Here is a 21,449-nt window from a genome sequence, read left to right on the forward strand (position 1 = left end):
GTGTGCCACAAGTACTGAGCTTGTGCTCTAGAGCCCACGTGTCACAACTACTGAAGCCCACGTGCCCTAGAGCCCATGCTTCCCAGCAAGAGAAACCCACACTCCCTGCAACTGGAGATTAGCCCCAGTCTCTGCAACTAGAGAAAAGCCCAGGTGCAGCAGCAAAGACCGAGTGCAGCCAAAAAAAAAAAAAAAAGTAAAGGCTACACAAAATTACCCAGCCAGCATTTTTCCTTTTGCCTGGCCAACTCGTTACTCACTGCTCATCAGATAGAGCAGTTTAGGACAGATTCCATGGGAAGCACATGGCACTTAATGGGAAGAAGTCCTCAGAAACAGGGACAGGTAGGGATCTCAGAAGAGACAGGGAGGATTCTCATTGTGCTGGCTGATTTTGAGGAGTTCTTTTCTTACCTACTTACCCTAAACAAAAAGCCTGACTAAAAGCATCAAATATATCATCAAGAGTGTTCTGTATAAAGTGGGGCTGGCTGGTAGGATTTTGCAAACCTGCTTAGCCGTTAGACTCTTGGTAAGACTTTGTCTGAAAGGGATTGTCAGAGACCTGAGTGCCATCTGGGGGTGGGGAGGAGGGGTGGGGTGGGCAGGGAAGACAAAGACTAGGGAAGCCCAAAGTGACCACTGCTACTGCTAAGTCGTTTCAGTCATGTCTGACTCTGTGCAACCCCATAGATGGCAGCCCATCAGGCTCCCCTGTCCCTGGGATTCTCCAGGCAAGAAGACTGCAGTGGGTTACCATTTCCTTCACCAATGGATGAAAGTGAAAAGTGAAAGTGAAGTCGCTCAGTTGTATCCGACTGTTAGCGACCCCATAGACTGCAGTCCACCAGGCTCCTCCATCCGTGGGATTTTCCAGGCAAGAGTGCCATTGCCTTCTCCCACAAGCTTGTCTAATTACTAACCTGCACTCAGGAAGCCTCTTGGCCTGCTCTTACAGGAGCAGACACAGTATTCTTTCCCTATTTCCTTTCTACTCCCTCTCTAGGGAGCCCTGGGACAGGCTCCAGTACTTCTCATGTAAATGCCATCTCTACCCCTTCACCTCCCAAGGAAGGAAGAGTCCAGATGCTTATCTCCTAAAAGAAGATGGTCATTAAATTTGGGAGCTACTCTACAGTTGGAGAAGACTCTTAAGAGCCCCTTGGACTGCAACGAGATCCAACCAGTTCATTCTAAAGGAGATCAGTCCTAGATGTTCTATGGAAGGAATGATGCTAAAGCTAAAACTCCAGTACTTTGGTCATGCGAAGTGTTGACTTATTGGAAAAGACTCTGATGCTGGGAGGGATTTGGGGGCAGGAGGAAAAGGGGATGACAGAGGATGAGATGGCTGGATGGCATCACCGACTTGATGGACGCGAGTTTGAGTGAACTCCGGGAGTTGGTGATGGACAGGGAGGCTGGCATGCTGCAGTTCATGGGGTGGCAAAGAGTCAGACACGACTGAGCCACTGAACTGAACTACAGTTCAATTCAACAGATACTCATTTAATTCCATATGTGCAAGAAAGCTGAAAACCTCAGTAGTTTCTTCTTTTTGATTCTGCCTAACTAAAAGCTCTGCTGCATTTATGTACTGACGATGGCCATCAGCTTCAAAGGAACAGTTCTGTCCAGCCAAAAGGCCAACATCTCCCGGGGAGCAGGGGGGTGTGACAATTTCCAGGTCCACGGTACAAAATGCTGCACACCTGAAATTTTAAACAACTGGCTAGACAGTACTCCTCCCTTCCATCTACTCTCAATCACTGGAAAAGCTCAGACCATTAGGAACATACATATCTTTCAAATTTTGAGAGTCTTCTACAAAAGTCATGCCTCACATGCACTGTAAAAGCGATTTTCCTCTTCATTTCTCCAGCACTCTCCCTGGGCCAGGGAGTCCCTCACAGAGGGATTGCACTTAGCCAGCAGAACCTGGATGCCAATGGCCTCATGAACCCTGAGAACTTCTTTCATCATGTGGATCCCTGCTGGATCTAAAAGCTGTGCTGCACAGCAGTCAATCACAATGGTGTGGAATTCTAAGGAGTCATGGGAAAGTCGCACTGAAACTTCATCCTGGATTCCAGTGAGAGCGGCTATTTCCCTTTTGATCTTTTTCTTTGCTACCTTCTTCTGAGCTGCCTATGAAATGATTGGATGGCATCACCGGCTCAATGGACATGAGTTTCAGCAAGCTCTGGGATTTGGTGATGGACAGGGAGGCCTGGCGAGCTGCAGTCCATGAGGTTGCAAAGAGTAGGACGCAACTGAGCGACTGAACTGAACTGAAGTTACTAAGACTGGATTGGGGGACGGGGAAGTTTATAAAGAAGATTTAAAATATTCTCTGTTCATGTAATAGAGAGCGGATTCAAAGTGGACAACCTTGATGGCTGACTTAGCCTGATAGGTCTTGTAGGCAGACATGGATTCAAAGATTTCAGGCTCTTTTGTTGGGCCAAGCAGTGAAGTCTTTACTTCTGAGTGTAGAAGATGAGCCAAAACACAGAAAAACCAACCCCAATAAGCAGGCCTATTTCAGTACTTAGTTCAGAGGACAGCACAGTACCAAATGAGATAACTGTATCCATTCAGCTAATTCTCCACATCATCCACGGAATTCTCTAGGCCAGGATACTAGAGTGGGTAGCCATTCCCTTCTCCAGGGGATCTTCCAACCCAGGGATCGAACAGGAGTCTCCTGCATCACAGGCGGATCCTTTACCAGCTGAGCTTCCAGGAAAGCCCCACATCTTGGGCAGATTCTTAAATTTACATAGGGCTCTCCAGAGATCTGGCTTTCCAGGTGGCACTAGTGGTAAAGAATGCGCCTGCCAATGCAGGAGACTTAAGAGACATGGGCTGTATCCCTGGGTCAGGAAGATCCCCTGGAGGAGGGCATGGCAACCCACTCCAGTATTCTTGCCTGAAGAAGTTTCATGGACAGAGAAGCCTGGTAGGCTACAGTCCGTGGGGTCACAAAGAGTCGGACATGACTGAGCTTCTGACACTTTCACTGTCAGTAATGAATGATCCCCGCCATCACTCCAACGGAGTCTGAGTCCAGGGAGATACTTGGCCTGAGATGTAACAGCTGTGAAGGAGGCACAGGTGACAAATGCCCTCAGCAAGGCATCTGAGAGATAGACTGAAACAAAGCCCGCTTGATAGAGCCCATGGCTGCCTGATACACTCCAACCTTAAAGGTTACCGTACTGTCAACTATAATGTCATAGCTGCTTGTGTTACATATCTTGCCTGATGTCTGGCTTAATAATGTGCTCCCACCTGAAACCATTCCCAAAGAAGGCGCAACATGGGCAGCATCATAGACAGCTCCGTACAGTTCTCAGTCAACTACAGCTGACTGATCATAAGGCACAACACTCCAAAATGCCCACAGAGATGTGATGGAGGTCCCCAATAGGAAGTAAACGAAGGCAACAAAAGATTTGTGTAGACCATGGATATGTTCCTGGCCAGGCGAGAGAGAATAAGCAGTGGGCTGGGGCACCAACAAGATGCCCGCAATCAAGACAGACATCACATCCCCTAAAATGTTTTCCTCCAGATTGCATTTTGGGAGCCACTGCAAAACAGGAAGGAAACCAAAAATGATATTTTGGGGTTTGGTTGGATTGCGCTGGAAACTGTATGTTTTGTGGCAAATTGCCTGAAGTTAGTATCTGGTTTCTCTTAAGGCTCCAAGTGGGCCCTAGGATGAGGTCTGCTATGATCATTGGTCTCAAATTGCTGAAAGTTGTTATGTGATTCCTCTTCATGCTCCAGGGGGATCCTACATGGAGACCTGCATTGTTTATTTCCTTTAACAGAGTCCTCAGATGAAAGGTTATCTTGGTTTTTATTTTTCAAAGACATTTCTGGAGATAGATGTTCCAGCCTCCCTGAGCAAGAAATCAGATTGGCGAATTCACACAGGAGCTCTTCATTTCTCAATGCAACTGGTGCAGGACTCTCGTCTCACTTTCTACCTTCAGGCCAAGCTAGCCTGAGTGCATTCCTTCTACTTTGGAATAGCTCTCTGTGATTTCTGGGTCAAGAAACTTTTCCCAACCGCTTGATTCTGGGCCACCCACACACAACCTGCCTTCAAGGAGCATCTTCCACCATGGCGGGACTGAGGGGATAAGGTGCTGTGGGCAGAGGCAGCCCACCTCCAGGCCAGCGTCCCTTTAACCCATCGACCCCTTGCCCACCCATTGCCTGGTCCCTGGAAGAGGAGGGCCCAGCCAGGCAGGGCAGGGGAGTGGCTTGCAGGCACCATCTGAGAGATGCAGAAGGTGACTCTAGAGTGAAAGCCCAGCACGGTGTGTCAATATTTTGTTGAGGACGTTTGCATATATGTTCATCAGTGATATTGGCCTATACTTTTCTTTTTGTGTGTTATCCTTTCTGATTTTGATATCAGAGTGATACTGGCCTCAGATGTGAGTTCAGAAGTATTTCTTCCTCTGCAATTTTTTAAAATCATTTGAGAAAGATAGCTGTTAACATTTTCATAAACGTTTGGTAGAACTCACTTGTGAAGCCATCTGGTCCTAGACTTTGTTTCTTGGTCTGAATAACACATTCAGTTTCATGACTAGTTATTGTGAAAGTGAAAGTCCCTCGGTTGTATCCGAGTGTGAACCCATGGACTATACAGTCCATGGAATTCTCCAGGCCAGAATAGTGTAGTGGGTAGCCATTTCCTTTTCCAGGGGATCTTCTCAACCTGGGTCTCCTGCATTGCAGGTGGATTGTTACCAGTATCGCCACTTGTCAAGTGGGAGACTGGGTTAGATTTCACAATAGGGAGACTATAGAACTGGTTATTGGTATATTCATATATTTGATTTTTTCCTGGTTCACTGTTGGGAGATTGTACCTCTCCTAGAATTTGTCCACTTCTTCCATGTTGTTCATTTTATTGGCAAGATTGTTTTAGCTATCCAGGGTCATTTGTGTTCCCATACAAATAGTAAAATTTTGTGTTCTAATTCTGTGAGAAATGCCATTGGTTACTTGATAGAAATTGCATTGAGTCTGTAGATAACTTTGGATAGTATAGAACAGTATCAAGACAGACATTTTCACAATATTGATTCTTCCAATCCATGAACATATATATATATACAGTTGCCTCTTGCCTCTCTGGGCAGCTCTCCAAGATCAGCAAGTGGGTCTCCCTCAGGCTCCTGTCATATCACTGCTTCTGCACTGGGTCTCAGAGCATGAGAGATTTTGTCCATGCCCTTTGAGAGTGGGCTCTCTGCTTTCCATGCCTTCTCGCTCTCCCATGTGTAAGCCCTGTAGCCTTCAAAGTTGCATGTTTTGGGGCTTCTCAGGTGGCTCAGTTGTAAAGAATCTGCCCACAATGCAGAACACGTGCATTCGATCCCTGGGTCAGGAAGGTCCCCCAGAGCAGGGAATGGTTACCCACTCCAGGATTCTTGCCTGGAGAATCCCATGGACAGAGGAGCCTGGCGGACTACAGTCCATGGGATCACAAAAAGCCAGACACAACTTAACAATGACATGACAAAGTCAGATATTTTGGTGGCTCACCTTTCTTCTACAGGACCCCCCCTCTCTGGGGAGCCAGAAGTGGGGCCCAATCCCTTGCTCCTTGGGGAAAACCTCTGTTGTTCTGATTATCTTCCCATTTGCAAGTCACCTACCTAGGGATGTGGGTCTTGACCTTACTCCCTCCTATCTGTCTTGTTGTGGTTCCTTCTTTTTACCTTTAGCTGTGGTAAATCTTTTCTACTAGTTCTTAGATCATAGTTATTTTCTAGATGCTTATAATTCTGGCGTGCCCATAGGAGGAGTTGCGCTCAGGGTCTTCCTGCCCTGCCATCTTGGCCAGACTCTGAGCGTCAGCACTCTGATTTTGACCCAGTAGTTTTTTCTCAACTTTCACAGCATGCCCCATCTTGTTTCCCTCCCTTTTGTACTACTCTCTGCATGGCCTAGTATGGTAGTGACTAGGCAGGTGTGGCCATTCAACTGTAACTTTCAATTAAACAATTTGGAATAAAAAGTAAAATTCAGTTCTTCAATTACACGTCTTACATTTCATGAGCTCAATAACCCATGTGGCTCAGGGCAACCTTACGGAACCACACAAAACAGTTTCATCTTTGCAAAGAGTTCTAACTCTCCTAGATGATCACAGGGGCAGCAGGTCTTTTGCGAGAGTTTGGATGGCTCCGCCCTCACTTCCTGTCTCCTCCTCCCTCCTCCTTTTAATAGCTTTGCGTCACCTCCTGGTTCAGCCTTGTCTTCAAAGTAAGAGAAGGGAGCAGGCCCCAGATTTTCTAGGTAAGGGAAGAGGTGTGTTTATGGGAGTGAGAGGGAGGGAGGGAATTGTGTGATCTGATGGACGGGGACTCCTCCCCTGGATCTATATCTTAAACCTCCTTGCAAACTTGCTCTCAGAATATATTTCTCATTGGGTTTCTCTTTGCTGTTTTAGGCTGTAATCTGTTTTGAAGGCTGAGCCCTACAAATTGATGCCTCTTTCCATGGTGATGGCTCAGAGGATTCTTGTGCAAACAAATGATTCCTCTCACCATTCATAGAATTTATAAGAAAACTTGAAGTTTTCAGCATTAGCATTGACCAAGCAGACAGAATTCATTCTGTGGGAAGCTGGTGGTGAGAAGAGCTCGAGGGGATGTAAGAGGCACAGCTCAGCACTTCCCCTGTTGCGAAACCAGCACACAGAGCAGGACCAGTGAGTCTGTTACCCAGTTAACTCTCTGCTCAGAGCTGCCCCTTTGGACCTGCATCCTCAGGGACAGCCTCTTCCTGGGCCTCACCTCTAGTTGGAGAAGAGAAGCTTTTAGAAGACAGGAGGAGGGAGACGCCAACCCATATTACTGTCTACCATTCAGGAGGAGCAGGGGACCAACTGATGCCTGTTCCTTAAACGGTAGGAGGAGAATTCAGCCATCCAGTGTCAGTGTGTAGACAAGGTCAGTCCTCTGGTTTAGTATCTGAACTAGGATAAACAGAACAGCATTAAAGAATGCTGAAGACAGAGTCCACAGACTGGACAGCAGACTTTAAGAAATAACCCTAAACTTGCGTGTTCCTATTTCGGGTATGTTACTCCTTCTCCTAACATCCACAACCAACATCAGCTTTATGAACAAAGCTTATTCTTTAAAATTCTGTGATTTCACCTCCCAGTTTATAAGAAGCTGTTTCCTACTCTTATTCCTAATCAACTTTCAAAAGAAAGTGTTTCAGATTTGTATTTGATGCATTTCTACCAGATGACTCTATCTTTAGCAAGTAGCATTTTCAGCCTGTTCTAGTTAAAATCTGCTCTGCTAAGAATTCTTCAAATGGCTTTCTCCATTGCCCAACCTTAGAATGTAGTGAGAAAATAAAACATCTAATATGTAATGCCATGTTTCAAGAGCAATGTGTTTTTAATAAAGAAAAGATAAGTTTTTTCACAGTCAAGTGCAAGCAAGATATAAAGTTCAGTCACAGAGGAGGCAAGAAACAGTGGGGTATTTTTTAATCAATTAATTTATTAAACAAACATTTTTTGAGATCCACGCTTTGTCCAATACTGTGCTTTTTTCCTCAGGAACAAGGGGGTATGCAAGACACAGACGGTTCACCATCACAAAGCTAGCAGTCTACAAGGAGACAGTAAAAAAAAATCAAACCACTTCCTATCGTGGTGTGTATTCTATAGAAACTCTTGGGTGTAGTTAGAACAAAACCTGTCTTGTTGGTTGATGATGTGGGTGGAGAGACCCCTCTGGAGAAATAACAAAACACTGAGGCCTCAGCGCTGAGCAGAAACCAGTTGGCCATTGGGTGGGGGTGGGAGTGCTCTGGGGAGGGGTAAGTGCTCCTCAAAGATCTAGGAGTTGGGGGGAGCTTAGAGGATTCAGGGCACACTGAGGAGGCCAGTATGATTAAAGCTTTTTGAGAGAGAAATTGATCGTGCAAGGCCTTTGGGATCATTCCAAGGGCTTTAAACTATTTGAAAAAAAAAAAAAAAGCAATCCATTAGAAAATCTAAATGAGAAAAAAAGCCAAATATCAAAAAGGCATCTGACTATGTATAGAGAGAGTAACATGGAAATATAATTACCATATATAAAATAAGTAGCCAATGGGAATTTGCTGTATGACTCAGGGACCTGAAAACAGGGCTCAGTAACAACCTAGAGGGGCAGGATGTGGAGGGAGGTGGGAGGGATGTTCAAGTGGGAGCGAACATGGTAAACCTATGACTGATTCATGTTGATGTTTGGTAGAAACCAACCCAATGCTATAAAGCAATTATCCTTTGATCATAAATTTTAAAAAGGCATCTGACTATTGAGTAGAGGGGGGATTGAAGATACAGTATCATCTGGGAGCCTACTACTTTGCAATCAAACGATAGGATTGGACTCACATGGAGATGGGGAGAAAAGGATAATTTTTCATTTGGGGAATTAAAATCTATAGGATTTGGTGATGGACTGTAAGCAAGTGAGGAAAGAAGTGTTTTAGAGATGACCCCAAGGTTCTTCATGAGCCATTTTGTGATGCCACTTACTGAAATTCGAACCAGGCTGGGGATGAAAGTCAGGGTTTCATTTTGTCCAAATAGGTTTGAGATGCCCACAAAAGCCAAATGGAGAATTTGACTGGGATAGAAAAGGTTGTAACACTGGGAAGGGTCCAGGCTGCAGACTACATATAAATGGCACTCAGAGTACTAATTGAATAGAGGAGGGAAGGGCACCCAGAACCAGTGCCAAGGAAGCACCTGAAGCACTAACATCTGTGTAAAGAAGTTTGGCAGTCTGAAAATGAGACTGAGAGCAGAATTAAGTATTGAGAAATAGAAGAGAGATCAACTAGCAAGTTTATGAATAAAGAGAAGATGTTGTTTACAGGAGGTCAATGTTTCCCGTTTGTTCTGCATTTCCCTGACATAACATAGTTCTGTCTCTTTATGCCCAGGAATCCAAACCACAATGGCAGCCCAGTACCTCAGCGACCCCAGGACCAGCCACGGTGAGACGCTGCTTGGGAAGGGCAGCCAGGCTTGGTGGGGAGGGCTGGGACTCTCCTGCCCTGTCATCCAGCCAACCTGTACAAGAGCAAAACATCTTCAACCACATTTCTCAATTTCCCCTCATTTGCTCTGCTCTCTCATTCTCTCCACCCTCTCTGCATCCTCCTTGTGATGTAGCTTAACAGCGAGCAGGAGGAGAGTTCCAGTACCCTGACTGCTCCTGGGCTTGATGAGGTTTCTTACTTGCTACTTCCTGCCATGTGGGCACACGAATCAGGGGTTGTGGCCTCCCAGGTGGTTTCTCTGCCCCCTCTTCAGCCCGAGAGGACTGGGAAGAAGGAACATGGGGGTGATCAATGCCTCATTCAGGCCCCTAATTTCCTTGCTCCCGGTGGCCTCCCTCTAAGCAACACACTCAACAGACTGATCACTCCCTTTCTCATATAACCCTCCCTCTACCCCTTTGTCCTAGGAATAGACTCTATCATTTGAGCTTTTGCTGGTTCAGCAAATCACTCTGCAATTTAGGAACCTAAAACAGCAACAATTTACTTGACTCTTAATTTTGAGGGTCACTCATTTGGGCTGTGCTTGGGTCTGGACCCACCTGGCTGATCTCAGCCAGACTGACTCATGTGTGGGTGCTCGGCTGGTGGTTCAGGATGCAACACAATAATCTTGGATAGCCTCACAGATGTGTCTGGTGGTCAGCAAGCTCTGGGTCAGCCAGGCAAACAGGGTAACAGGGCCTTGTGTCCCTCATCAAGTAGGCTAGTCCAGGGCAGGTGTAGGGTTCCAAAAATCAGAGAGACGGCCAAGCACAATGTGTCAGTGCTTTCGGATTCTCTGCTTAACCATGTTTCCATGACCCTATGGTCCAAAGCAAGTCACATGGCCCAGTCAGACTGAAGGGTTGGAGAAACAGACTCAGCATCCTGATGAGAGGAGCTGAGAATCCACCTTCCCAAGAGGCACGAGTGCAGAGATGGACTCCTTCATGGCTATGGCTGCCATCTTCAGAGGTTGCCATCCATTCATTATCAGCATTGGCCAATAGTTATGGTGTTGGCACTGGCCTTGGTGCATTTTCACTGTCAGACCATGAATTTCCTACACCCTCTCTCTAAGGCCAACCAATGCCCTGGGATCTCCTTAGGTTGAAGTTTCTACTGTGAAGCTAACTATTAAGAATACTCTGAATTCTTATGTACATTTTGTCTCAGATAAATCTTAGCCATCCCATATCCACTGTTTGCAGCATTGGGAAATTTACTTCTTTTATCCCAGGATTCTGGTTCTGAAATGGGGAAAACTCTGCCTTAGGGATTCAGGGAGCAGCAAACACTTCATCAGAAAGTGTGTGGGAGATGGAGATTAACTACAGATTTTTCTGGACATCACAGGAGGGGTTTTTGCAAGTTCCTGGTCCTATTTGACTGATATTTTTTCAAGGTTAGCCCACCTCACAGAATAGACTGAAAGGAGCAAAGCAGAAGTGGAGACACCTGTTAGGGGACTACTGAGGCAGTGGTGGTGATGGAATCTGGACTGGAATGATGATCTTCAAACCAGAGACAGGCGAACAGATTTGGAACCAAGAGAACATGCTGATGGGTTGGGTCTGGAAAATGGGGAAAGAGGGGAGTCAAGGGTGACTCCTAGCTTTCCAGTCTGAGGACCTGGGTGAATGGTGATGGCTCTGAAAATAAACTGGAGTTGGTAACAGTGTCTATGATGTTGTACATGGGATAATGTAAGCATTGTCTCAAAGCAGAAATGGGTAAATATAACATAGAATTCCTCGTGCAGGAATCAGACCCTTAAGTTCAAGGGCCCAACAGCAAAGTTTGCCTTCTCGGAAAAACAAGCTTTCACATGTGATTGTCAGTTGCCTTCCCTCTGGTCCTGGGTCTATGCCTGACAAATCCAGAGGACTTTGACATTGCAGAGATATGCAGAGACTTGCTGAATACCAGCACAGAAAGAGCTGGTAGAAGATTTGGTGTTTAAATTCAGGTTTCAATTGCTGTGCTCTACTGCTCTGATATTAACTTTCAACTTTCCTAGGAAGTCGAATATGCACAGTCAATTTTGTGTTACCTCCTATCTTATGAAGAACAGCTACTGGCAGCAACTCAGAGTCCTCTTCTTAATCACATTGTTTCCTCCTCTACGAGCTGTTTGCTTCCACAAGGTCAGAGTAAGAGCTGAAAGGGATCCTGAAAAATATCTGTTGTTATTCCTGTTCAGTTGCTAAGTCATGCCCATGGAGTGCAGCTTGCCAGGTTTCTCTGTCCTCCACTCTCTCCTGGAGTTTGCTCAAATTCATGTCCATTGATTTGGTGATGCTGTCTAGCCATTTTATCCTCTGCCACCCCCTTCTCCTTTTGCCTTCAACCTTTCCCAGCATCAGAATCTTTTCCAGTGAGTCTGCTCTTTGCATCAGGTGGCCAAAGTATTGGAGCCAGCTTCAGCATCAGTCCTTTCAATGAATACTCAGGGTTGAATATTTATTCAGTGGGCAGGAGCCTTGCAGGGGAGACATTTGAAGTTCATTCAAACACTGGATCTTCTGTTTCCTTATGTTCCAGGGCTTGCCAACTCCGGAGATTCCCAGCTGAGACTTATCTTAGTGGGTAAGACTGGGGCAGGAAAAAGTGCAACAGGAAACAACATCCTCAGAAAGAAAGTGTTTCTGTCTAGCTTTTCGGCTGTATCCATCACCAAGCACTGTGAGAAAGGAAGCAGCACCTGGAAGGGGAGAGAAGTTGTCGTCGTGGACACACCTGGCCTTTTTGACACGGAGGCCCCAGATGCTGAGACTGTCAAGGAGATTACCCGCTGCATGGTGCTGACCTCCCCGGGGCCTCATGCTCTGCTCCTGGTCATCCCACTGGGCCGTTACACACTGGAAGACCAGAAAGCCACAGAGAAGATCCTGACGATGTTTGGAGAGAGAGCTAGGGAACACATGATTCTCTTATTCACCCGGAAAGATGACTTAGAAGGCATGGATTTCCGTGATTACTTAAAGCAAGCTCCTACAGCCATCCAAGAGCTGATTCACAAGTTCAGAAATCGCTACTGTGTTTTCAACAACAAGGCCACAGGAGCTGAGCAGGAGGACCAGAGGGAGCAGCTGCTGGCCCTGGTCCAGGATGTGGTGGACAAGTGCAAGGGGAGATACTACACGAATAGCCTGTATCAGAAGACCGAGGAGGAGATTCAGAAGCAAACCCAAGTGTTACAAGAATATTACAGAGCAGAGCTTGAGAGAGCGAAAGCTCAGATAAAACAGGAGTTCGAAGAGGAAATCAAAAAGCTGAAGGATGAATTAGAACAGCAAAAGCGGAAGGTGGAAATGGAAAGGCAATTGGCAGAAAGGGAAGCTTACTGGATTTCAAGGCAGCAAACAGCCAGAGATGATGTTTTGAGTCAGAATAAGATACTTGAAATCATCCTTAATGTGTTACGAGGTTTTTTTTCTCTGTTTAAGGATTAAACTTCATGAAACTATGTTTATATTTCCTGCATATTTTCGGGTGGTCCTGCCCCATGTAACTCAGAGAATTCTCCTTTTTCTCTGAGACTCTCAGGGCTAAGGAGAGTAAGTTCACTATTGATAATTGGTATATGTTTGATTGATTTAACAGGGAAGGGATAAATTCTCAACTTGTGAAACTCTGAAGCAGAAAGTATTGATGCTCCCTATTTGTGAATTCTTTCTCAGAGACACCAAGACAGAGAATGCAGGAGACCAAAGAAGATGCCCCCGAGCTTTCTCTCTTTATCCCTAGACGAGATTTCTCCTCTAGATTCTTTCTAGATTGGTGGGTGATCTTCCCCTACAGCTTTTCTCACTTATTTTGTCTTTAGACGGCGCTGATCATCTTACCCTTTTAGTTTATTAGAAAGATCGATTCTTTCCTTTAGTTAAGCTTACAGAAGGAGGTACTGATAGAAATCCTTCTAGATGAGTGAAAATTTGTTCACTTATAATTTTACTGAAGGCCTCAAAATGTTCCTTATCAACTGACCATTATGAACAAAGAGTTCTCTGGCAAATAGATTTTTCAGAACTCAACTACTTGAAATGCCGAAAGTCCCAAAGATATTCAACAGATAAGAGAATAATGCTTGGTGTATTCAGATGTATCTGTAGGAAATCTTTGACCAACAACAACCAGTTTGCTGAATAACCAGTTCTCTCCTTTTCCTGTGAAACTAACAGCTGCCCCATGCAGATGAATTGTTTGCTTATTGTTATTTTAATAAAAATTTTCTGTTCTCTCATATTTGTGCAAATTGAATTCCCCCCCTCCACCGCCCCTTGGAGAGCACCACTACTCCTTCTAAGAACACAGGGATGAATTTCAGCTTTTTTGTGAAAGTCCAAGATGATTTTGGTGTAGGCTTGGTCCACCCTCCAGACATCTCCCATCCCCTTTTTCCCCCGGAAGGTTTGAGCCACATTCTCAACCCCTCTGTCAGTCAAAGTCTACATTCTCCTTGGAGTCATCATTATGTACCGGTAGAAATTATGTGTAACCAAGGTTTCTGAGACCATTGTGGCTTTCCTGCTACAAAAATTCTTTTAAATCTATGGATAAAATAGAGACATGCCTGTCCCTTTTCTCCTCTTCCAATGGGTCCTCTTCACCTAGTAACTGTAGGCTTTCCCCAAGCACATTCCCATGTTCTTCCAACATGGTCTGGAGGTCACATGTGACCTATGCCAACTCTCCTTGCTTGGTCATCTTAAAATCATCTTCTCCATGCCCTCACCCATTCTGTCCAAAAGAGGACATATGCCTTGCCCTGACTTCCCCCAAACAAACAGGACTATACCTTTAACACAGCTGCTATCTATCTATAGCTGCCTCACTTTGCTGTACAGTAGAAACTAACATACTATTGGAAAGAAACTATTGCTGTTGTTGTTCCGTCGCTAAAGTGAAGTGAAGTCACTCAGTTGTGTCCGACTCTTTGTGACCCCATGGACTATAGCCTACCATGCTCCTTTGTCCATGGGATTTTCCAGGCAAGAGTACTGGAGTGGGTCACCATGTCCTTCTCCAGAGGATCTTCTTGACCCAGGGATTGAACCCAGGTCTCCCCCATAGTAGGCAGACACTTTACCATCTGAGCCACCTGGGAATTTAGCAAAGACTCAAAGATATGAGAAGCACTTGGCGAAGAAGCACAGGGCTCCAGCAGAGGCAGTCACTCTGAGTGGACAGATTCTGTTTCACTCTGCAGAATGTGGGAGGACTTGGTCTCTACGGTTTTCATCATCAGTGTCTCAATCAAAATTGTTAGGTATGAATTTAACATGCTATTGTATTACAACTTTATTGTATTACAATAAATATAATATTGCATTAGTAATGTAATATTATAATGTAAATTATAAGAAATTGTTAATTAATAATGTAATATTGTATTTATTATATTAAAACTTGTGTTGTATTGTATTACAACACAAGCAAATATTCAACCAAAGAACCATGCATACCCCTCAAAGAAAATTAAATTCAGGCTTAAGATGAAAAAAGAAAACAAGCTAGCTGCAGTGGTAATTTTCAGTATAAATACATTCAGTTATTCTTATTCTTGCATCCCAGGTTAATGCTGTAGATGACACAAAGAAAATCGTTCTGCTATTTATTTCCCTTCTCATTACTTTAATCATTTCATCGAAATAATGTGAACATGGGTACATGAATACTTGTTTTGTAATAAGAATGTGCAGTGTAAATGTCCCTGAGACACATCCAAGAATGGGTTGAAATATATTCAATGTAATTATTCGCCATACTTTAGCACTCACTTTCTTTGAGACTGGAATAAAAACTGACCTTTCCCAACCTGTGGTGATGGCTGAGTTTTCCAGATTTGCTGGCACACTGAGTGCAGCACATTAACAGCATCATCTTTCAGAATTTTAAAGAGTTCGGCCAGAATTCTATCACCTCCACTAGCTTTACTAATTACCAAGGATTTGGCTCCCTTCCCTGATACATAAGGCATGTGACTTTTTAAAAAGATATGCATGATATATATACACATATATAATAAATATATAATAATATTTACAATTTTCCATGCTGGGTTTACAAAAAGCAGAGGAACCAGATATCAAATTGCCAACATCCGTTGGATCATAGAGAAAGCAAGGGAGTTCAAGAAAAACATCTAATTCTGCTTCATTGACTATGGTGAAGACTTTGTGTGGATCACAACAAACTGTGATCTTCAAGAGTTGGGAATACCAGACATCCTCACCTGTCTCCTGAGAAATCTGTTTGCAGGTCAAGAAGCAGCAGTTAGAACCTTGCATGGAACAACAGACTGGTTCAAAATTGGGACATGAGTACAACAAGGCTGTATACTGTCACCCTGTTTACTTTACTTATATGTGGAGAACGTCATGAGAAATGCTGGGCTGGATGAAGCACAAGCTGGAGTCAAGATTGCCAAGAAAATATCAATCACCTCAGATAAGCAGATGATGCCACCCTTATGCCAGAAATCAAAGAGGAACTAAACAGCCTCTTGATGAGAGTAAAAGAGGAGAGTGAAAAAGCTGGCTTAAAACTCAACATTCAAAATACAAAGATCATGGCATCTGGTCCCATCACTTCATCTCAAGTAGAAAGGGAAAAAGTAGAAACAGTGACACATTTTCTTTTCTTGGGCTCCAAAATTACTGTGGATGATGACTGCAGCCATGAAATTAGAAGATGCTTGCTCCATGGAAGCAAAGGTATGACAAATCTAGACAGTGTATTAAACAGCAAAGATATCACTTTGCCAAAGGTCTGTATAGAGAAAGTTATGAGTTTTCCAGTAGTCATGTATGGATGTGAGAGTTGGACTGTAAAGAAGGCTGATCACAAAAGAATTGATGTTTTTGAACTGTGGTGTTGGAGAAGACTCTTGAGAGACCCTTGGGCTACACAGAGATCACATCAGTCAAACCTAAAGGAAAACAGCCTGAATATTCTTTGGAAGGACTGATGCTGAAGCTGAAGGGCCAATACTTTGGCCACCTGTTGCGAAGAACTGACTCATTAGAAAAGAGCCTGATGCTGGGAAAGATTGAAGGCAGGAGGAGAAGGGAACAACAAAGGATGAGATGGTTGCATGGCATCACTCACTCAATGGACATGAGTTTGAGCAAGCTCCAGGAGAAGGTGAAGGACAGGGAAGCCTGGTGTGCTGCAGTCCATGGGGTGCAAAGAGTTGGACATGACTGAACAGCTACACACACACACATAGACATTTGTGCTTAGTCGCTCAATCATGTCCAGCTCTTTGGGACCCCATGGACTGTAGCCCACCAGGCTCCTCTGTCCATGAGGATTATCCAGGCAAGAATACTGACATGGGTGGCCATGCCCCTCTCCAATATACACAAACACACATATATCAATATAGATAGATAGATAGATAATATATGTATATTATTAATGCAGCAGAAGAGTCTCCCACTCCGGTGTCTGTCTTTTTTTTTTTTTTTTTTTTTTTACCAATTTACTGATGCTGTGTGGTAAGTCATTTCCAAACAATAATAAAGGCATTCAGCCTGGTCAGTTCAGTTCAGTTGCTCAGTCGTGTCCAACTCTTTGCAATCACATGGACTGCAGCATGTCAGCCTTCCCTGTCCATCACCAACCTCTGAAGTTTGCTCAAACACATGTCCATCGAGTCAGTGATGCCATCCAACCACCTCATCCTCTGTTGTCTTCTTCTCCTCCTGCGTTCAATCTTTCCCTGCAACAGGGTCTTTTCCAATGAGTCAGTTCTTCACATTAGGTGGCCAAAGTATTGGAGTTTCAGTTTCAGCTTCAGGCCTTCAATGAATATTCAGCACTGATTTCCTTTAGGATGGACTGGTTGGATCTCCTTGCAGTCAAAGAGACTCTCAAGAGTCTTCTCCAACACCATAGTTGAAAAACATCAATTCTTCAGCACTCAGCTTTCTTTACAGTCCAACTCTCACATCCATACATGACTACTGGAAAAACAAAATCTTTCACTAGATGAACCTTTGACAGCAAAGTAATGTCTCTGCTTTCTAATATGCTGTCCAGGTTGGTCATAGCTTTTCTTTCAAGGAGCAAGTATCTCTTAATTTCATGGGTGCAGTCACCATCTACAGTGATTTTGGAGCCCCAAAATAAAATTGTCACTGTTTCCATTGTTTCCCCATCTATTTGCCATGAAGTGATAGGACTGGAAACCATGATCTTAGTTATCTGAATGTTAAGTTTTAGGCCAACTTTTTCACTCTCCTCTTTCACTTTCATCAAGAGGCTCTTTAGTTCTTCTTCACTTTCTGCCATAAGGGTGGTGTCATCTGCGTATCTGAGGTTATTGATATTTCTCCCAGCAATCTTGACTCCAGCTGTGCTTCATCCAGCCCAGCATTTCTCATGATGTGCATTGCATAGAAGTTAACTAAGCAGGGTAACAATATACAGCCTTGAGGTACTCCTTTTCCTATTTGGAACCAGTCTATTGTTCCATGTCCAGTTCTAACTGTTGCTTCCTGACCTGCATACAGGTTTCTCAAGAGGCAGGTCAGGTGGTCTGGTATTCCAATTTCTTGAAGTATTTCCCACTTCTTGAAGTATTTCCCACAGTTCGTTGTGATCCACACAATCAAAGGCTTTGGTGTAGTCAACAGGGTAGAAGTGGATGTTTTTCTGGAACTCTCTTGCTTTTTTGATGATCCGATGAATGTTGACAATTTGATTTCTGCTTCCTCTGCCTTTTCTAAAACCAGCTTGAACATCTGTATGTTCACAGTTCACATACTATTGAAGCCTCGCTTGGAGGATTTTGAGCATTACTTTACTAGCATGTGAGATGAGTACAATTGTGCAGTAGTTTCAACATTCTTTGGCATTGCCTCTCTTTGGGATTGGGATGAAAATTTACCTTTTCCAGTCTTGTGGCCAATGCTGAGTTTTCAAAATTTGCTGGCATATTGAGTGCAGCACTTTCAAAGCATCATCTTTTAGGCTTTGAAATAGCTCAACTGGAATCCCATCACTTCCAAAGCAAATATACCCAATTGTGGATGTGACTCGTGATGCAAGTAAAGTCCAATGCTGTAAAGAGCAATGTTGCATAGGAACATAGAATGTTAGATCCAGAATCAAGGCAAATTAGAAGTGTTCAAACAGGAGATCACAACAGTGAACATTGACATTTTAGGAATCAGAGAACTAAAATGGACTGGAATGGGGGAGTTTAACTCAGATGACCATTATATCTACTACTGTGGACAAGAATTTCTTATAAGAAATGCAGCAGCCATCATAGGATAAAAAAGTGAGTCTGAAATGCAGTACTTGGATGCCATCTCAAAAATGACAGAATGATCTCTGTTTGTTTCCTTAGCAAACCATTCAATATCACAGTAACTCAAGTCTATGCCCTGACCAGTAACACTGAAGAAGCTGAAGTTGAATGGTTCTATGAAGGCCTACAAGACCGTCTAGAATTAACACCCAAAAAAGATGTCATTTTCATTATAGGGGACTAGAATGCAAAAGCAGGAAGTCAAAAGACACCTGGAGTAACAGGCAAATTTGGCCTTGGAATACAGAATGAAGTAGGTCAAAGACTAACAGAGTTTTTCCAAGAGTACACACTGGTCATAGTAAACACCTTCTTCCAACAACACAAGAGAAGACTCTACACATGGACATCACCAGATGGTCAATACTGAAATCAGATTGATTATATTCTTTGCAACCAAAGATGGAGAAGCTGAAATGGAGAAGCAAGACACAGAGCTGACTGTGGCTCAGATCATGAACTCCTTATTGCCAAATTCAGGTTCAAATTGAAGAAAGTAGGGGAAGCCACTAGACCATTCAAGCAGGTAAATTAGTTCTTTAAGTCCTAGGCTGCCAGTTAGTAGAATGAGAACTGTAGAACTGGAAGCTCTCTAGATAAGATGTTGTCCAACCCCCTCATTTTGCAGCTCAAGTGACAGAGGCTTAAAGCAGTCGTGACTTGCACAAGCACGGTTGGTTCTGCCACTCTTACTGTAACCTCTGGCAAGTCCTTAACCACATCTGGATTTCTGCTCCCTCCTCTGTAAAATGAATTGGTGATCATCACAGCTAACAACTTCCAGGTGCTTCCTGTGTGCCTGACACTGTCCTGAGTACTTTAAGTGCCTTTTCTAATTCTCCCAACTTTCCAGAAATTATGATTGATTACCTTCTGTTACAGAAGGAAATATAAAAACATAGAAAGCTTAAATAACTTGCTCGAGATAAGACAATTAGGAAATTTTGCAAAGCTGATCTAGTAACCCAGGAAGAACTGCCTCCCAAATCCTCAAATTCCAATTCTTAGATTTCTTCTAAGAAAACCGGTTCTGCTCTTGAGCAGAATGTGACATATGCTGAGGGCAGTAGTGCCCATTGCCTCCCAGGGTAGAAGACAGACAGATTAATACTATGCACTGTGATTAGTACAATAGAAGAATGAAGCTTATTTCCTTCTCTCAAAAGCTTTGGAAGTTTGTGCCTGTTCATCTTTTTATTGATGTTGATTGGTTGTTTGCACTGGCTGGTAGGTTTTATACTAGACACTGAGAATCTAGAGATAAGGAAAACAAAGTCCCTTTTGAGACTGACTTCATTCATTTAGCATAATGATTTGGGGAGTCATTCAAGTTGTATGTGCCAAGAGCTTGTTCTCCTTTATTGCTACATAGTGTTCCATCTTACTGATGTATCCCAGCTTCTCACTTCTCCTTCACTTATGATGCAGAAGGTGCTGTGGTCCAGGCGCAGGTTGGAAAAGAATTTCCAGACATGAGACAGAATGAAAGGGAAATAAAGTTTATTAGAGTGGGAGACGCTGTTACAACAGCGGGCCAGCTCGAGGCAAAACTGATGTTAAACAGGGGTCCTTAGTCTGCTTTTATACCCAGAGTGCAAGGAGTGGGATAGGGGTCATTTGCTGACTGGATGAGTCACATATACTGGGTTGGGGGGAAGAGTAAGGCAAATGCCCTCTCCCTATGGGGTAGGAAGGGAGACAGGTTATACTGCTCAGGAGGACCTGAAATCCATTAATAGTTTCAACACGGGGGAGGGAAGGATGATAAGGGTCTGGTTTTCTGTTCCTGCATTCCAAGACCCGCCTTGGTTTTATCTGCTCTGTTGTCCTTGGGTCACCAGAGAAAGCTCAGCTTCTCTGTACACCAACGCTGAGTCAAATCTTGGAGACAGAGTTTTGGGTAGAAAAGGAGCGTTTCATTGCTTTGCCAGGCAAATGGGGACACAGTGGGCTCATGCTTTCAAAGCCCTCTATCCCCACTTGGGGAAGACAGTGAGAAGTTTTATTGTCCAAAGAGGGCGTGATCAGCTCTTGGATGGTCTTCTGATGGCTTGGTGGTGAGGTAAGCAAGAGTCAGTATCATCATCCTTCAGGTCCAACTGGTCTAGGGTCTACAAGCTGTGGGGAGCATACCATGGTTAATTGTTAACTGCTGCCACCAGGAGTGGTTTCAGTATCTGTAAACAAACACAAAGGCGTTACTGTGTGTATCCTTTGATGGGGAAGCAAGACCTTACCCCAAGGCTCCTCTTGACTATTTCTCTGGTTTCCCAATTCCTTCCTTCCCCAATTGACAACTGCTTGAATCTGCCCACTGGAGCTCAGGGAAGGTCATGGAGGCTGAGTGAAGGCTGTTTCCTGTGATCAGAGAAAGAGGGGACACAAAAGCCTTGGGCCCAGGAGCCCCACAGGGCCATGCATGCCTCCATGTATTCTTATGCCCCTAATTGATTGCTCTTTGTTTGCTAAAACCTCCATTATACCGCTGAATAGTAGTGCATGGGAACGCTTGCTTTCTCCCTGGAAATGTCTTCATTTGTGCATGTGCGTGTCCACTCAGTTGTGTCAGACTCTTTGAAATCCTATGGACTGCAGCCCACCAGGCTCCTCTGTCCATGTAATTTTCCAGGCAAGCACACTTGGGTGGGTTGTCATTTCCTACTCCAAAGGATCTTCCCGACCAGATATCACACCCACCCTGAGTGTTTCCCAATTAGGCAAGTAAGATAGCAGCTGAACTCCAGCAGGGTATTACAAGTATTTGTGTTTGTGTGTGGTGTGTAATCATATTAAGCGAGTATCCCACAATCACTATTTTCTTGGGGGTTTTATCATGAATGACTATTGAATTTTATTAAAGACTTTTAAAGAATCATCCATGAAAATAATTGAGTGAATGACGTTAACAGATTTCCCAATATTCAACCAACCTCTTTGTTTTCTATCCCTCTTGGTCATGAAGTATCACATTCTTAATGGTGGTGTTGGCACCTATTTGCTAATACATAAAGTTTTGTCTTTTGTACTTGTA

The 21,449-nt window shown here is 44.0% G+C and overlaps 1 protein-coding gene and 2 pseudogenes across 7 annotated transcripts; 1 reads left to right on the plus strand and 2 right to left on the minus strand.

Moving 5' to 3' along the window:
• Positions 1-1,762: 1,762 nt before the first annotated feature.
• On the minus strand, positions 1,763-2,618 carry LOC138439842 (sulfate transporter-like; annotated as a pseudogene).
• A 160-nt stretch (positions 2,619-2,778) lies between these two features.
• LOC138439843 (sulfate transporter pseudogene) lies at positions 2,779-3,885 on the minus strand (annotated as a pseudogene).
• Positions 3,886-6,122: 2,237 nt separating this feature from the next.
• GIMAP4 (GTPase, IMAP family member 4) lies at positions 6,123-13,339 on the plus strand. 7 transcript variants are annotated; one of them, XM_069588698.1, is made up of 5 exons: positions 6,123-6,330; positions 6,485-7,114; positions 7,613-7,708; positions 8,992-9,045; positions 11,638-13,339. In XM_069588698.1, exons 4-5 carry the CDS (start codon positions 9,006-9,008, stop codon positions 12,546-12,548), a joined length of 951 nt encoding a protein of 316 aa, XP_069444799.1. In that variant the 5' UTR covers positions 6,123-6,330; positions 6,485-7,114; positions 7,613-7,708; positions 8,992-9,005; the 3' UTR covers positions 12,549-13,339. The 7 variants fall into 7 exon arrangements, with proteins under 7 accessions (XP_069444799.1, XP_069444803.1, XP_069444800.1 ...); XM_069588702.1 differs by having other exon boundaries at positions 6,252-6,330; positions 6,485-6,986; XM_069588699.1 differs by having other exon boundaries at positions 6,252-6,330; positions 6,485-6,943.
• Positions 13,340-21,449: the final 8,110 nt, after the last annotated feature.

The sequence above is a fragment of the Ovis canadensis genome, chromosome 4 (assembly GCF_042477335.2).
Source record: "Ovis canadensis isolate MfBH-ARS-UI-01 breed Bighorn chromosome 4, ARS-UI_OviCan_v2, whole genome shotgun sequence".
Lineage (NCBI taxonomy): Eukaryota > Metazoa > Chordata > Mammalia > Artiodactyla > Bovidae > Ovis > Ovis canadensis.